This window comes from Ostrinia nubilalis, chromosome 5 (genome assembly GCF_963855985.1).
Source record: "Ostrinia nubilalis chromosome 5, ilOstNubi1.1, whole genome shotgun sequence".
Lineage (NCBI taxonomy): Eukaryota > Metazoa > Arthropoda > Insecta > Lepidoptera > Crambidae > Ostrinia > Ostrinia nubilalis.
The window spans coordinates 4,460,384-4,479,155 of record NC_087092.1 but is presented as its reverse complement, the minus strand read 5'-3'; the positions used below and the strand labels follow the sequence as shown (position 1 = coordinate 4,479,155).

At 37.7% G+C, this 18,772-nt stretch overlaps 2 protein-coding genes across 2 annotated transcripts in view; one reads left to right on the top strand and one right to left on the bottom strand.

The window, feature by feature from the left end:
- The window catches only part of LOC135071720 (uncharacterized), a 178,870-nt gene extending 164,512 nt beyond the window's left edge, over window positions 1-14,358 (top strand). Inside the window, exons 6-14 of the mRNA XM_063965502.1 lie at window positions 147-502; window positions 2,131-2,364; window positions 2,539-2,727; window positions 3,150-3,356; window positions 7,741-7,957; window positions 8,486-8,716; window positions 9,103-9,290; window positions 9,528-9,750; window positions 10,991-14,358. Of these exons, the coding sequence (XP_063821572.1) occupies window positions 147-502; window positions 2,131-2,364; window positions 2,539-2,727; window positions 3,150-3,356; window positions 7,741-7,957; window positions 8,486-8,716; window positions 9,103-9,290; window positions 9,528-9,750; window positions 10,991-11,098 (1,953 nt within the window). The 3' untranslated portion in view covers window positions 11,099-14,358. The remainder of the gene's footprint in view (window positions 1-146; window positions 503-2,130; window positions 2,365-2,538; window positions 2,728-3,149; window positions 3,357-7,740; window positions 7,958-8,485; window positions 8,717-9,102; window positions 9,291-9,527; window positions 9,751-10,990) is intronic.
- Window positions 14,359-16,134: 1,776 nt separating this feature from the next.
- LOC135072218 (15-hydroxyprostaglandin dehydrogenase [NAD(+)]-like) lies at window positions 16,135-18,616 on the bottom strand. Its single transcript, XM_063966164.1, has 5 exons — window positions 18,433-18,616; window positions 17,888-18,124; window positions 17,505-17,678; window positions 16,624-16,778; window positions 16,135-16,313 (listed from the first exon to the last, which is right to left on the bottom strand). Exons 1-5 carry the CDS (start codon window positions 18,526-18,528, stop codon window positions 16,163-16,165), a joined length of 813 nt encoding a protein of 270 aa, XP_063822234.1. The 5' UTR covers window positions 18,529-18,616; the 3' UTR covers window positions 16,135-16,162.
- Window positions 18,617-18,772: the final 156 nt, after the last annotated feature.

Here is an 18,772-nt window from a genome sequence, read left to right as displayed (position 1 = left end):
GCTGCCCAAAATGTTAAAATTAGTTCCAAACCCGCGTACCTAATTTAATATCTTGATCAAAAACAATAGGATGTTATCGCACCTCCTTTCACCAGACTTGATTAACGATCTCCAGACCCAGTTATTGTATAATGAATCAATTTCAGGTCAGGTTCGTCGATCAACAGTCGCCTACATATGCGAAGAACAAAAGGGCCTGCGAGTTTTGGATAAGAGGGACGGGCAAGGGTGTGTTGGAGCACCCACAACATTCCCTGCCTCCGAACACGACGTGTCTTTACCATATGCAAGGGATCGATACTTCGGGGCCGTCGGGGAGGAACATAATATACAGAAGGCCCTCTTTCTCAGCGCCCAGGTTCAAAGTGTGGTTCTCTGTATTGAAATTTTATGTGACCAACGCTCTCAATCCGAATTTGCCCGAGGATGAGTATTGTGGCAGCCATTTGAATATATGGGACGGCCCGATGAGGATATCGCCAGGCTGCAGCGATATATTTTGGTGAGTTTATTTATTGTACTGCGCCATTTTTGCTGTTTTGTGAATATCCGCAGAATCGCTCCAAAGAAACGATAGTGGTATTGGAAACACGTTTTGATTTTATGTCAAATATTAGTGATTTTGTTGCAAAATAAACCGGTAGCAACGTTTGATTTCTCTCATCAAATATTGATGTTTGGTGAATCGCTTATTTACTGTTCGAGGTATCAATTAACACCGTTCTCAAAATAACGATTTAATATTTCTTGTTTTATACAACAGTGAAATATTTAATCACTAATTAATTATGCAGTGCAAGTAACAGTATGTACTCGTATGTTATTGCTTGAAAAACATTATTTCTATGCTCTCGTGAAAGGATACCACTTACATCATTGCCAACTATGCTATACCCTTGTTTACAATTAAAAGCGCTGTAACGAACCCCGGCTAAGAATGTTAGGATCTCGTTAGTTGCTCTTGTCTAGCACTTCGTGAATAAATGAACGTGGCACAAGATATGGAGAACAGCCAGATAAGAGCATTAGGTAAGCTTAAAGTAAATGACATAAAAAAGTTGAAATTACAGTAATGCTAAAGAGTTGACATAGTTGCCGTAGATGGTTATAGCAATGAACAGTCCCCGAAGTTAAGGCATTACAATTAATTTATTAATCACCCGTTACTAATGCATACCAATAAACTTATGCACATTAACATTTATCATTATAATGCCCATGCAGGCCAATGATAATTGATGGAAGCTGTAGGTGGCTGTAGGGTGCCATAATTTATATTTTACATAACAATTCTTACCTATTTGCTATCCATATCACAAGCTGAGCTTAGTTTGGGACTGAATAGCGCAGTGAATTGTCCAAGAAATTTATTTATTTAATGTTACTCCTAAAATGTCACGTCATGTGAAAATTCGAGTTTGAAGAGTTCAAAGTAAATTGCTTGTCCTATTTGGGCTGTATCCTAGAAATGTATTTGTGGAATGTTGGAGGGAGATTCCGAATGTTTGTACGGGCATGGAAATTCATAGTTACTCGGCATTCCGTTTCAAAGAAATATCATATCAAGTATTCTTCTTCTCAGTCGGTACACTCTTGTCAGAGTGGTCGTGGTCATCATTTTGAATCACGATTCAGAGTGATGTTCCTCGTAATACGGCGCCATTCCTCGCGGACTGCAGCTTTCCGGGTACTTTCGCTAACCGAGCACTTAGTTGCGGCCTTGATCTGGTCCGTCCATCTCATTGGTGATCTACCACGTGGTCATATCAAGTATAAAATCAGGCATTTCTAGGATTTTCATAAAATATACGGCTCGTATTGTACTGTACATACCTACAGTTTTCTATTCTTAGAATTCATTTGTAATGAACAATGTGTTATTTGCCAATTTGATATCCGAAATGTTATACTCGTAATACTAAGATCAAAACAGTGTTTGCTCCTGACAGTAACTTCTGAGCAACCATTTCACTGAACGAATCAGAACTGTTTTTCCTTCAAGCTGTGAGTTTAAGCCTGTTTTACTTATTACAGCAGGACTCATTATTTAAATATGTACGAGTACTGTAGGAGTATAACATTATGAGTTTGCACCTTTGAAATGCATATGGATCTATTTAATTCTTCCAGTGACAAGGAAAGATCAGTACAAATGTCTCGAGCCACATCTCCCCAGTCTGTAATCGTCGGTCGCCCTCCCACCAACGCGACCCTGGTCGCAAGGTTCTGCAGAGAAAGGGCGCCCAGGACCTGCGAGCATGCCCTGCTGAGGAAGTCCAGGGCATGTGCGAGGACCGAGAGCTTCTTGTCGAAGGGAGACTCGCTGACGCTGGAACTGAAATTGACTCAAGGAACAGCACTCAAGTAAGTTTAGTTTGTTAATTACCCTTCTTTTTACGATCAGAATGGAAGATCCCCAATCTGTGATCATCGGTCGCTACGCAGAGAAACAGGGCACCTAGGACCTGCTGTCATCTGTTTCCAAATTAACTAAGAAAATAATATGTAGTCAGTTCTGATTGTTCTTTCTCATTTCAGGCCAGTATTCTTCAAAGCCCTCTACGAGTTCGTGGACCTGCACCAAGATGGGGAGCCATGGGGCAGAGGTCCGTGTTCCAGAAAGTTCTCGTCCAGATCGTTCCCTGAAGCTCCGTCTGATCCACCAATTACCTTCTCATCGCCAAGAGACGTTTTTCTGTATGGACGAGGTGGTGCAAGGAATATCAGGTGAACAAGAATTTGAAATCTGTCTTTTGAATTTGAAGAAATATGGGTTACCATTATGTACCATCTTCACTTTTATTTACTGTACTTTACATCTACCTATCAATATGATCGCATGTATCAACCACAAAAATAGGACTGTGAGGGACAACTAAGTTCACTCGAATAAGGTATAGAGAGGGCGCATACTCATGCGTTATCAAAATTAAAAAACCTGTCTTCATATCTTTTTAGTTTCCAGCTACCTATAGGCACAAGACGACGGCACGTCAAGCATGAACTGCATCTATGTAGACATGTAGTTACTATGTATGTACAGCAAGTCTTATGTGCTGTTGACTCTACATAAGTCACATTGCCATAGATGTATGTAAGCCATAAAGATGTTCTTAACAGCGATTTAATTCTATAATTTCTATTTCCAGCTGTACATACCGCTTCGAAGCCAACACAGGCGAAGTGGTGCGCCTGCGCATTTGGGGCGTACGCAGCGGCGGCCGCCTCTGCCGGTCCGTTCACTCGGCGCATTCCCCGTGGTTCCGATGTGCCGGCGACCATACTGCTGCGGTCCGCGTCTTCGACAAGCCGTGGAAGAATAACGGCCCGGGTGTGCCTAGAGATTGTTTGTGCAGGTAAATACACCACTCTTAAGCGCATTGAGACAAAGCAGTGTTCAACGATATAAATTATTTTATTCTATACTGGTCATCACAAAAATCGGCCCACCTACGTTTTACAGGAAAACTCGTTTCTACTGACACAATCATGGTGCCCCAACAATATTGGCACAGTAGATAAATCAAACAGTACGGAAGCTTCATACAAACGCTCGAAATCAGACTCACGCACACAGACGCACGCTTTACACGAGCTCTAAGCGAACCTCGCAGTCCATCCGTCGCGAGTGTCGCGCGCGTTGTGTTTTTAACCCTTAACTGGTATCGTAAATTAGACATACGTAACTGGTATCGTGGGGGCCGCGCGGCCCCCATTCTATGTTTGCTTCTAGCAAGCATGTTTTACCTATATACTTGAATAAATGCTCATAAATGATTTATATCAGGCTTGTTCTATGTAATCATTTAGTTTTTATTGTATTAAATCTTCTTACTTATATACTTCAAGACATTACATAATAGTAACAACTTTTTACGTAATATTTTTTTAACTTTACAAATATCTACGAAACCTATCGTTAGAAAGTTATAACCAAAAATATTATTATTTTAATTAATCCATAATAATGTGAACTTATTAATAAATAACGTTTTAATGTAATGTTTAATAAAAATAATTAAAAATAAAAACATAAATATTATGTTGACAAACATTAGCAGGTGCTGGTGGATTTTCAGACCACTTGTATTTATTTTTTCATAGTAGCTGGATTGACTAGGTCCTACAACATCTTCATTTTCACTCTCTGAAGAAAAAACTTGAAAATCAGAATCAATATCCTAATTATCGACCGAATATTGGTTATTGGGTCTTCACAATGACCTATAATTTTATTATCACTATATCCTTCTTCTGACATGCTATTAATCACTAATTTGGAATCAAAAACTTCGTTCTAGGTATCTTCTATTGTTTTATCACTTATAAGCCATCAATACTGCAAAACAACAAATAACAAATAAAAATTGTCATGAAAAAAAAACTAACGTAACTGGTATTGTGGGGGCCGCGCGGACCCCAACACGAGCATATCTTCGTCCTGGTGAATGATGCAGTGCTGAAACGCCTGCACTAGACGCGAGTAGCGCCGAAATAAGAATACCAAAAATTTTGGCTGCCCACGATGCGTCGCTTCTTAGAAATCAAAGAAAACGTCATGCGTGGGGGCCGCGCGGCCCCCACGATACCAGTTAAGGGTTAATAATAATTTTATTGCATGCACTGTCCGCTGTATTTTTAAAAACATGCCACGAGTGTATTGCGTAGTATACGGCTGCTTGAACTCGGCATCTTCAAAACCAGAACTTTCATTTTTTAAACTTCGTAATAATTCTGAATTGTAAAAATGATTAAAAATTACTTTTTAAATAAAGTGCTTACATCTGATTTTGTAATAGTTCTTTTTAAATTACGTAATTACGCTTTTTAACAATTTATGTGTTCTATTTGATACAGTAATTTTCTCCGCACGTTTTTGTACTAAGTGATGAACTGTATTTAAAATGAGGCAATAGGTATGTGAAAGTAAGTATCCGGTATTTTATTTATGAGAATAGATCTTCTACCGAGATTATGTATTCGATCATTATAGAACATAACTAATTAACGTTTTATTTTTTTGTTAACTACTTAGTCAATCTGCGTACTATGTGCCCTGCCCATTGCCACTTCAGCTTGCTAATACGTCGGGCTATGTCAGCGACTTTGGTTCGTTTACGGATCTCCTCATTTCTGATTCGATCTCGCAAAGAAACACCAAGCATAGCCCTCTCCATAGCACGCTGTGCAACTTTGAGCTTCTGTATAAGGCCTATAGTGAGAGGCCACGTTTCCGAGCCATAAGTTATCACTGGTAACACACATTGGTTATACACTCTAGTCTTCAGGCATTGAGGTAATTTGGACGAAAAGATGTTGCGTAGTTTCCCGAACGCTGCCCAGCATAGTACGCAGAACTGACGGCCGATGGGGCAGAAAGGTTCTGGAATGGAGGCCGCGTACCGGAAAACGCAGCGTGGGACGTCCACCTACAAGGTGGACCGACGACATCGTAAAGGTAGCAGGGAAGCGCTGGACGCAGGCCGCTACCAATCGATCAACATGGAAAGCATTGGGGGAGGCCTATGTTCAGCAGTGGACGTCCTGTGGCTGAAATGATGACTTAGTCAATTAATTTATTCCATTATGTATTTGATAATTAAAAAACCTAAATAAACGTTTTAATAAATAAGTAAGAACCTTATTAATTTTATAAAGATTAAGAGTGCCAACCCTAACACTCAGTTGAAGTGTAGGTATTTAACTCGCCGAAAGGGCTAAGTTTCCGTACTGCTTTAGCTCATATATATACTGTGATATTGGTGTTATTTGAAAGCCCAATAAATATCCTTAAAGAAAAACACATTTAATTTCTAGCGATGAATCCCAACTTAACAGTTTTATAGACATACAATTTGGCTTAAGCGTAACTATCGTTTTTTGAAGAAGTGACTCTGGATTCTTCTACAGACACATTTTTGTGGTAAAAACTAGTGTCCGACCGAAACTAGTTTTACGACCGAAACCGAAAACGAAAACGAATTTCGGCAACGGTGTCTATTTCGGCCGAAACCGAAACCGAAACCGAAACTTCCTTACAAGGCTCATATTTTGTTGAGGGCAAAATAAAGAAAACGTTATTATAATCAGTCAGTCTTTATTGTTTTCTCTTTAAATTGGATTAAAATTGAACTTAAGCGCCTTTTTACTCTAAAAGGTATCAAATTATTTATTAAAAAAGAAAAAGGATTTATAGTCTAGATTTTTTTTATTTATTTATTTATTTATTTATTCATATAAGGCACAGGTACAGAGAACAAACAATAACAATACAATTAACACAACAACATAGCACAATATTAAGTCTGAACTCCGATTACTCGCAATATTCAGGACATCTACATAACCCGTCCCATGGTCGGGTCTTTTACTTTAATAATTTCTCAATACAAAATTGGTAGTAGGTACGTAAGTTAGTATCTACTGTACTTGCCACTTGGATACCTTGGTGATAAATACTAAAATGAACTTTGAAACTCTCAATCCATAATATTATCACCATGAAATGCACTAGGTATAGTCATTACTAACTACCTACTTAACTAATGTTTGTTTACGTATAGCATTTGTGAACCAAAAAAAATTTATAGGTTAGATTAAACTTGATTATACTTTTATCAGTCATCTACACTAATATTATAAAGAGGAAACTTTGTTTGTTTGTTTGTTTGGTTGTAATGAATAGGCTTAAAAACTACTGGACCGTTTTAAAAAAATCTTTCACCATTCGAAAGCTACATTATCCACGAGTAACATAGGCTAAATTTTATTTTGAAAAAAAAAATAGGGTTCCGTAAAATATGTAGATAATGTAGTCCACGCGCGCGAAGCCGAATATTTTTTTTTATATTTACTACCCGCTCTTATGTTATAACGACATAAAACGAGATAAAACTTACCAAATTCAAAATAAATCACTCGAAAACTCGCCACCACAACAAAACAAAACTAACAGCAAACAAACAAGCGAGCGAATCACGACATTGGCTCTGATCGGATTCATTCACTCATTCAACGCGTCGAACATGACCGATAACAGCGCAGAAACTCCCGAATGCACATTCGGTTTCGGTCGTAGTTTCGGCAAGTTTGACGCCGAAAACGAAACTAAACCGAAACCCGTGTTTTTACCGAAACTCAACCGAAAACGAAACCGAAACCGAACATTCGGTCGGACACTAGTAAAAACCTTTCCTTTAATGAAATGAAGTTTAGAACTAGGCTTTTAAATGGTGCCAATTGGTGGGAAGTGGGGATGCATACGTTTGAAAGCGCTTGTCGCGGGAGGGTCGATTTTGGTGATGACCAGTGTAGATTTCCCAGCACTCACATTGTGATGAGTTTAAGTTAGATATACACAGTCTAAAGTGGAGGCAACGTACCGGAAAACGCTGCGTGTGACGTCCGCCCACAAGGTGGACTTACGACCTCATAAAGGTACTTAGAAGGAAGGCGTTGGATGCAGGCCGCTACCAACCAGGCGATGTGGAAATCATAGGCCATGTTCAGCAGTGAAATGATGATGATGATGATACACAGTACATCCATTTCTGCGGTAACACAAATCTTTACGAAACAATGACAGATATAATATTACATACAGATTGTGATAGATCTGCGTTAATTTTTGCCTCAGAGTATCAAAATACCTACGACTTGCGATGACGGGTCAGTACTCCTACTTTGTTACGGCACGCAAAAACAATGATTTTTAAATAATTGCACCTATTGTCTTTCCAGTGACACTGGAGAGTACGAATTCACCTCAACTGGAACAGTGGCAGAATTGAAGTTTGATGTCGTCAACATGTCTGCCACCGACGACTTTCGGTCGTTCGGCTTCGAAGCGTCGGTAGAATTCGTCAGGCTGGACACCATCTGTGATAGCACCCATAGAGTGTACGGCTCGAGCGGGGAACTGAGGCTGACTACCATGGCGCCTGTGTCAGATGCAGTGGTGAGTGTTACAGCAATTTTTTAAAGATTATTAGTAATTTTATTGTTGCTCAAATTACTAATAGTCTCGTTAGCCCCTCGTACTAAGCTAAATAAATATGCTTGTGTCACGAGTGAGCTCACCACAATAGTCGAGCGGTGGCGGGGATCGAACCCGCGTTCTCCGGATCGTGGCTTCGATTGAAGTGAAGTTGATGATGTCGTATCTTTTTGAATCTAGTTTCCAAAATTTCTACTTTACTGGTACTACTTTTGACTAAATTATTGTCTACGATAGTAGATAAATTGACGAATAGCAAATGGTATGGTTCCAATAAACTAAAATCTTAATCTAAAAATAATTACAAAAAAAATATGTACTACCTCAGGAGCGAATTGAGTTTGCGATAATAATGTTGAGCATTGAATTCACATCTCAACGTTTTCATTACCTGTACCACAAAGACATTTTAACTGATAACGCTGTCTGATGTTGACATGTTAGCTCAAAATGACGAGGTAAATAATGTTAAGCAATTTTTATTCCCAGGATCGCTGCGAGCGTCGACCGTGGCTGATCGACCCATCGCCCGGCCACTACCTCTACCTCCAAATCCGGGGCAGAGTTATCAAGGAACCAGAGCTGGACAACTTCACCCTCATCAACAACATCACGGTGGCACCAGACCTGAGGCACTTGTGCAGGACGCAGAACAGGATAGCGGTGTATGCTGGAGGGTTGACGCCAGTTTTCATATGCCCTGATCCTCCGGATGACCAGGTAAGTCTTTTCTAGCTTGTGAACCTTAAACTTTAATACTATGAAACATATTAGTTCTTCTCTTAGTTTTAGACACAAATATAGACATCACCAATTTGCTTGCTGGTTTTTTTAAGAAAGGTAATTTTGTCAACATGCATGTGATGATCAATCGTTCTTTCTCCTTGTACAAGTTGTTGTACGCTACATTTGCCATGTCAATTTTGATTCATACTCACGAAATATACTCAGCGGAGTTTGCTTTATTACCTTCTGATTTCATTAGCGACTTTTGATCCATACAATATCAACTCAAAAAGTATGTCAGTAAACAAGTTATTGATGTCGTATTTAAAAGCCAAACCAAACCATCCTTTTCTCGCAGCTTAACTTTGTTTGTTCCCCAGAACGACGAGGTAGTGGAAGTGTTCTCGGACGGCTGGCTCAAAGAGGTGGACCCGTTGGCGCGGCACGTGATGGCGCCGCCACCATCCCCGGATCGCTTCGACCTGGACTGGCCACGGTCGTTGGCAGTCGAGCTCATACCTTCCGACACTGGGGCCTATTACATCACGTGGCTGGAGCTTTCTAGAAGGTAATCGTACTTGATTACCATTAGTTAAGTATCACTAAACAAATCTTGTTTCCAAAAGATCCGTAATATATTCAATGTTTTCTTTACTCCGGCTCCGGGTCATCCATGAGCGTAGAATGCTCGTTTGGGTCTACGTTTTTGATGTGATTGTTGAATTGACTACAGTACGCCAAGCCATGGGGCATCTTATTAATTTTTAATAGGTGTTATTTTACAAAATCACCATACTTTTTCCAGACACCCCAACCCCCGAGGCGGTGTTTTCGCACTTTCTGGCGAGTGCGAATACCGCTGCGCGTCTCTCGACGCCTGCATCTCTGCTGAGCTGTGGTGTGACGGCATAGCACAGTGTCCTAACGGGGAAGATGAGAGACTGGCGCAATGCTCAGCGCTGCTAAGAGTACCCGCCCACTACGCCGCTGCGATGCTGGCGTTTACAATCCTCACGGCTTTCGCAGTGGTGAGTTACAACACTTAGTTTTACTGAACTATGAATCCATTGTCTCATTGTGTCCGTTTAGAAGGATGAAAGACTAGCACAGTGTTCAGCGCTGCTAAAAGTGCCGGTCTACTACACCGCTGCCATGCTGGCGTTTACTATCCTCACGGCGTTCGCTGTGGCGAGTCACAAACAAGTAACAATATTACTGAGTTGCGGTATTATGACGGTATATCTCAGTGTCCTCGTAGAGAAGACGAGAGGCTGGCGCTATTCTAGAGTGCGCAGTGCTATAGGACCTTGTAATGTTAAAAACAGCCTGTCTCTATTTTTTGGAAATATTTAAGTCTACATAAAATAAGTAACATTATTCTGAATCAAATGTGGTAAATTCCTAACAATGCTTTATCATAATCATCACGCACGCAAAGATTTATGACGCCATTAATAATCTAAGCACGCACGCAGATCCTTTAAATAAGTAAACAGGCATTAAAGATTCTAATTAGGTACACGCTGTATTCACGCTCTAATTATAAAATTTTAATACGTTAGCAACAGCAATCTCTGATAACCTATTCATAATCAAGCATTCACATAAAATTGCGAGTAATTAACTGGTCATGAAAAACAATTAGAATCGTATTTCAAGGTTACCGGAGACGAATGTGAAGTAGCAATTGATTTAACACAATTAACACTACGCACGCAGAAACAATAGAAATCAATTGACTCTAACGTTGTTGCAAGGATAACAGCATATTTTTTCGAATAATTGAGACTCTATCTATACGATCGCCACACGCTGTATTAATATTGTTTTAAGGTGCGTAAGGATTGCGCGTACCCTGGTACGCGTACTCAGTCCATAGTATGGACTAGGCGTTCCGGATACGCGTAAACTGAGTACACGTACCACGTACGCGCAATCCGTACGCACCTTTAGGCGACAGTAGCCCAATGGAGTCGGTATGATTCAAAATTCTAGCTAGTTCGATCCCCTTTTCCTCTGACAGCTGGACCATTGTGATGAACCCACTCCAAACCCACTCATTAGAATAACTAGAGGACCACATTGGTTAAAATATAGGCCGTCCTCTGCTGTTCATAGGCCTTCCCAAATAATTTCCACTGACCGGTTGGCAGCGGTATGCATCCAGCGCCTTCTTTTATGAAGAGGAGGGTGGACGTCCCACGCTGCACTTTAAACAAAATAGCAATTTACAAATTTAACCCAACATCTCATATTTTTAATGTACAGATTGCCGTGACGCGATCCTGCCGCCGCCGGCGCTCAGCGCTGCAGCAGCGGCTGAAAAGTCTTTCCTCAGACACCGCCATCTTCGACGAGAAAGAAGTGATTTGCTGACCAAGCGAGGACTCCGTGCGATACGTCGAGATCGACCGGGTCACGACTGTGTGACCGCGCACGGAGTCTTGTCACTTGATATTGAAATTGAATAAATATAACTGCACATCAAGGTGGCATCTTAAAATCGTTGTAATAGGTGCTATTTTGCAACAATTTACAGTCTGATGTGCTGTTGTACTTGGTGGGCTAGTTCTAGTTGAGCTTTAGGAATTGAATGATAAGACATAATTTTGTTGTGATGGAATCAAGCAAGTCATTGTGACGAGACGAAAATTATCGTTATGGTCGTGAACACTCAAAAATAAAAGTTAAAATTTCCTGTTTGTAAAATAAAATTGATAACGGACGCTGGAAAGTAACGCAAGATTTAGATAAATATTTAGCAAAACCCTTGACCAAATATTGCCAACACAATATTGAAAAGAGCATCAAGGTATATATGGACTCAGATTGAAACTAAAAACTGGATTTAAGAGTTCGAGAGAAAATATTTACCTACTAAAGAAAATTTCCTAACTGAATCAGATCAATTTGGTGATTTTTTTAACCAAAGATCACCATGGCAATGAGAAATGATCAACATACTGATAAACATAATGTGTAAAAATTCAATTCCTGTAATGAGTATGAAGTCAATTGACGATTGTTTGAAGAGGTGTAATGAAGTGATACTAAAGTTCACTCAAATTTACGAAATATGAGTATTACGGATATGAAAATCCTAGTAGAGATTCAATAACTGATATAGACTTTTCAATAAGTATAAATAATGTAAATAATATTATAATTGTGATTAAAGTAGAAGTTATAGCGTGGAGGTAATATATTTACGGACCAAGTGCAGTCGATCGGTGGCCAAACCTCAAAATTGAGATAGACTTTCAATCTCAAATCTACATAAAGATCAAAATGTTTTGCCGATTTCAAAATTATGCTCAAATACGCAAGTCACCCAATTTTTAAGATAAAAGTTATACTAAAAATACTTACCAGAGATAAGATTATTATCAAACAGAATTTTATTGAGACTTGAGTTGAATGTTATTTCCTAATAAATCAATTTGCGAGATTTTCTATTTAATAGAATATTTCAATTTATCCTGATTACTTGAATAAAGAATAATTTATTATTATTATTTATTATTATAGCCAGCAAAATATTGTAGTTATAGATTCTATTCGCAATGAATTTTCATTACGAATACATTAGACATACGAATAGTAACGAAGGAAATAAATCATGAGTGCGTTTGAAACCGTTTATTTTCAGTAAAAAGTTTAAAGAGAAATAAAATATTTACACAATTCAATAACTACCTGACGTTCGTAAACGATCTGACGAGTAAAAAAATTCAAAACAATGTAAATCGCACAATAATAGGGTACTACAATTTCATACATAGCTCATTTTGGGGGACAAAATTAATGTAATCTAGACTAGAAAATAGAATTATCAAGGTTTGTGTTAGGTAGCAAAATCAAATATAAATAAAATATAAGTGATAAAAATAAAATAAATTGGATGACTCATAATCGTTCTGGCAACACCAATAAATTTGAATGAAAAACAGTTTTATATTAAATGAAATACAATTTATATGTATAACAGAAGAGTATGATTGGCCGATCGACTTGAGGCACAAATCGAGTAACATTTGATTGTGATTGGAAATGTAAATAATTAAGATTTTGTAGTGTCTCCTAATCAAGATTTGTTAATAAATAACATAGGGATCGTTAGTGAAGGTAATGCGGCAATAATTGGGTTCGTATTTATTTATAAATGTGTTCATAATGGTATGTGTTCTCAAGACGCGTGAATGAATGCTCTTGTAAATAAATGATGGTGAGCAGAATATCGTCTAAGTAACAACTGTTTGTTAATTCTTAAGCACGCAGTTAAAAATCACCGGTTTCCTAATTATTTCACTTCTTAAACTTGTACAATTGAGGAATGGTAAGATTGGTATTATTAACATAGCATGTTGGTTTTGAAATAAGTATGCCTAAAAATACTAAAACCAAAATCTAAATAAATGGATAAATATTTTATTTGTGATTTGCTTACATTACATACTAAAAAATGTGTTAACTTTATCTATATTTTATCGTATACGCAATTTAAAACTGCCATTTTTGTAAGCGTTTTGATCCAAATCAAATAACCAAACCTCTGAGTATATTTAAAAGAATCATAGTTTAGGTATTGCCACATGGTGTTTGAGAATGTTAATGAGATTTATTTTTAAAATATTGCCACTTAATACAAAGAAGTTGATCTAAAATAATATTCCTAACTAATTTTCAGAAACTAAATTTTCATATAATAGACAAAATGAAATGGAATATCCTAACAAATGCGATGTAAATAGAACTAAAACTATTCATATCTTATAGGTGTATTGAAGTGATATATGTTTGTTTCCCAAGGAAATTATTAAAGTTTATGATATCGCGTTAACTATTAGTGAAAATTGTAGAGTATTTGATATTGAATGAGAGCAACTTGCTATTGATATTAGTTTAAATATAAATATAATAAACTACATAATTTTAGTATGCGTGATGGATACTTACTGCCATTTCATGTAAAGATAATCAACACTGCCAAGATTGTCACGAAAGGTTAATCAATGAACGAAGAAAGAATTAGTTAAATTAATTAAATAACACAGGTAAACCTGTGACCAAATATAAATTTAGAAAATGTAAACAATTATAAATTACTTGACGATAGTGGAGTTGCATCTCATTTAACTAATGAATCTAGAGATTCGGTATTTGAATTTTTAGATAGGCAACAATACGAAGAAATAAAAAGTGTACATATTCTAAAGCAGACAAAAGTGTTCTTTAATGCTGTTTCGTTTGATGTTGAATTTCTTTGACCGATTATTGCAATGTTATACATTTTTGCGGTTAGATATTGTTATAATTTTAATATTTGTATTTATAGGCGCAATTGTAATTTTGTTAGTGTTAATGTAAGTGATTTAGTCTCAAGGTGTAGTTGAAAGTTTGTATCGTCTTCCATTAAGTATGATAATTCAAGATTTCTTTTCCTGTTACGCCATATCAGAATATTCGGAAGTTACATGGAAATTAATAATTTAACAGAACACGAGTTATCCTGGAAGACAATAATGATGGATAATAGCTGTATAAGCAAAGATACCTAATTTTACGTTCAAAACATTCATTACGAAGAATTATGATGATAATAAGAAGTTTTTAAAATAAAATTATTTACTGCATGACTGTTGCCGTTTTATTGCTATGACATGCCGTCCTTTTTATAGCATCGCTCGTGAGTGCAGTATTAAAAGTAACAAAAGTCATTAATTTCAACATTTTTTATATCTTTCACGTGTAATCAGTATTAATTTAAACACTTACCCCCTTAATAATAAAAAGTTATAGGTACAGTTGTTGGACACTGTTTTAAAATGACATTTCCATACTAAACGTCACTTTAAAACACTTTTCAACGAACGTGTAAGTTTTATTATTAAGGGGGTTAAACTATAGAAATCAATTAAATATCGATTAAACATGATAATGATCATACTAATAATAAGTCTTCAAAGGGAATCCAATCCCCTTCCATAGCTGGAATGCAAACAAAACAGGTGACTTAAAAAGCGTCTACAAATCATGGCAAGTGAAGGTAAGGCAGGTACCTTTTAACTATTGTCAGATTTTGAAAGGAATAATAAATCTAGCCACAAATGTTGTTCATCATCAATCATGAATTTATTTCCGTGTGTTTCTTGAGTGTATATCATAGTTGCGACAAACAAAGGTGCTACAAACGTTGTGGCGACAGTACGTTATGCCGACAATCGATGGCGCGACTGCACATTAGCTCGACGAACGTTAGCGCGACAGAACGATGGGGCGACAAACGAAAGCACGACAGGACTTTGGAGCGACAAACCCTAGCGCGACATTACTTAGGCTCGACAAACGATTGCACGACAGAACCTCTGATCGACAAACTATACTGTGGCACAACGTGAATGTATAATGTATGTGTCATAGTCAAAGGTCGATATGCAGTCTCTTCGCGGAAGTTCTTCATAGTCCAGCAGTTGCCTGTAAAGGGCTATTACTATAAAAAAAATACCTATCCTTGGACATTTCGTTTAAAATTCATCAATTTCAAATTCAATTTCTACCCGGCCGGGAATCGAACCCGGGACCTCTCGGCATAGTAGTCCGTTCCGAACCACTACATCAAACGGCCGACATAGACATGGTGATGAAGCATAGTAACAAGGTAATAAAAAATATGTTTATAGAAATTATTAGGTTTATTTTAAATCTTACATGTTCACTTAATGTGCTATAAGTTTTCAATGTGTAACCTAAGTAGGTATCACTTAACATTAAACTAAAATGACATGTTTACTTTCAATTATAAATAAATGTTAACAAAAATGTACTTTCCGTATTAAAAGATTTTATTCACCTAACTTTGTTTTTATACAGGGTGGAATTTTGTAATGCCACCTGGAGGGAAAGTACTCTTAATACTGAAGATAGAAAATTTTACGCAAAGAAAACATTCCTTTATTTTTGAAAAGAAAGAGACATTCAAAGATTTCAATAGGACTCTCCAAACTCATGAAATATCAAAATTCCCGATATTTTCTGAACACACCTCGTATATGCACATAAAATATAGTAACATAAGGCCAACTTAATGCCATTTGGCATTTTCCTCCAGTTAACCTTGAGGCGAAATTAAAAATATTTTAAATGATTGATATGTTTGTATACATTCACGTTGTGCCACAGTATAGTTTGTCGATCAGAGGTTCTGTCGTGCAATCGTTTGTCGAGCCTAAGTAATGTCGCGCTAGGGTTTGTCGCTCCAAAGTCCTGTCGTGCTTTCGTTTGTCGCCCCATCGTTCTGTCGCGCTAACGTTCGTCGAGCTAATGTGCAGTCGCGCCATCGATTGTCGGCATAACGTACTGTCGCCACAACGTTTGTAGCACCTTTGTTTGTCGCAACTATGATATACACTCCATACATTTAATTATTCCGTATCACTTCATTTAGTCCGTGATTCCTCTGCTAAGTATTGCGTACGCTTCCTTGACGTTGGCTGAGATGTCTTCCGCAGGTTTGTTTCCAGATACAAGCCAAGTGGATGCGCTGGCGCCTCTTTTGTATGCTTCTACCAGTCCACGCACAGCGTTTTCGGTTCTTGAAGAAAATATTATGATATCAGAATGGATATAATATAATGAGGCCTTTTTCTAATACGTCTGCCATAAGTCCATCAAACCAATAACTTTAAGTGCCCTCTGGAACACGAAATTTGATTTTATTCGAACAGTCACGAAGTAGGCCTATGCCTTTACTGGGAATCGAACCCAGAATCTCTGATTCGAGAGAGCACGGAGATGTAATGTTCAAAATTCATGAAAAAAAGTACCTAACAAAATTTAAATGGGGAACATAACTAAAAAACTAGTTACACTATTCAACATCCAGCAAGCTAAAAAAAACTTACGTCTGAGTTGGCATAACTTTAAGACCATCAAAAAATGATCCCCTTAAGTCCGGATCGAAACTGTCCGCTTTGTTTGTGGTGAGCAGCGAAGTGTCCGTGCAACCAAAGCATAGAGTTACCACTCGCACTCCAGTCCGGGAGTAAGTAGGTTCCATCTGTAAACATCTAGTTTTGTAGATGATGTTAGTTGAAAAATAGATCGTACTAAACCTATGGGGGACCACCATGTCTATCTAAAATAGATAATAGGCAGTGAAGTCCAGCACACTAAATCAACTTATGCTGATTTACACGTACCTAGTAGATAGGTAACTAAATTTTAACTTAATTTTAAGTCTATGTCCAAACGTCGTGTTCTTGTTTACTATGAAACTGCTTCTCACGTGTCAATTGACAAGCCCCTCCCACCAACTCAACCGAAAAATTAAGTTAAAATTTAGTTACCTACTTAACTACTAATACATGTAAATTAGCAATTAGCGATCGTATTCTGTGATGGAATCTAGTAATTTTTAGTGTGGCTGATAGCTTTTATTTTGTTATATCTAAAGAACCACTAATAGCAAATCTCCCGCGATCTTGTGACTTTGTATACCAAGGTCTCTTTTTTCACAACAGAAAGATTAAAATCTAATGAGAGTATTACGTCACTTGGATCTCCTGGCGCCCGCTTACGAGCAACTAAGCACTTTTTAAAAGCTATCGAGCTAGCCTACCTAATTATCATTCTTCATTCGTTTCAGCCAAATGACGTCCACTGCTGGACAAAGGCCTCCCCCAAGGTTTTCCACAATGAACGGTTCTGCGCTGCCCGCATCCAGACTCTTCCCGCGACCCTTACCAGATCTTAATTACTTATTAGGGAAGATTATCATTCTTACCCCAAGACAAAGGCTGAACTGCAGGACCGCGCTCTTAGTGGCGTGGTAGATTGGTAAACATTGATCCTGGAAGAGCGCACCGATGGATGAGATGTTGATGATGGTGCCCCCTGTGCCTCCATGGTCTTTGCGCATGATGTCATATGCACGTAATGAACTTGTGATTAGAGCCGTCTGGAAAAGAGTATTCAAAAGTGAAAGTCCGAAATTCTAAAAAGGGAGATTCTAGACAGCTAAATACAAAAATAAATTAGATAAGGATTTTCCTTTTACCTAAATGTAGATATCCCACTGTCTCATTTCATCGAAAACAGGATCTCTAGAGACACACTAGCAACACCCTCTACAACTCCGTTTATTCTTTATTTTATGATGCTCCTTACCATATTAACAGCTATAGCCTTCATGTAGACATTAGCGTTGTCGTTAAGTATCCCAGCGCAGTTGACCACCGTGTCGATATATCCACACTGCTTAAGAACTGCATCGTAAGTATCGTTTAGTTCACTGGTTGTGATGTCACATTTGTAGAACTTTACTTTGTCCGCACCATATTTAGCTATAAGTTCGGCTTCCAGTGCAGTCCCGTTTTTCACGTCGACATCTAGGATGGCGACATGCTAGAAGAAAATGAAAATGATTACGAGATATTACAATTATTTCCAGTTTTTTGGCTGCAGCTTTTTGGAACAAGTGAAAAGTGGTTACCAAAATTAAGATCATTAATATTAAAACCAATATTTTAAGTAGACTGTCTACAGGAAATGTATTTCTCAATCGTCGTTCATGATTATTTTTCAGCTTATGACATCGCTTCGTTCGCTACTGGATCTAGGTCAGATTATACTTGGCATTATATAATTTATGGTCAATTTCTCTAAATGTAAAGTACCTATAGTATACGTTACGTTTTACTTTTTTCACTTACCTTAGCCCCCTCCCCAAGAAAAACCTTGACCACACCAGCTCCTATGCCAGCAGCGCCACCAGTAATGAAGAAAACTTTGTTCTTAACTTCGTACATACTTGCTTAGAGACTGAGTGTATTTAAATAAAATGAAATATATCGCAATGTTATCACTATTAAGTAACTGCTGTTGCAGAGCAAAGCAAAACACTAACTAGAAAATATATGAATAGAGCAAGTTGTTAACTTATCTTAGATAGCAGTGTTTTTGTGATATAAATAAATGAAATAAAATAATACACTCAGTATTTTTTTTCGCATTTATAATATTAGTTGGAACTATCTGTCTATAACTACATCG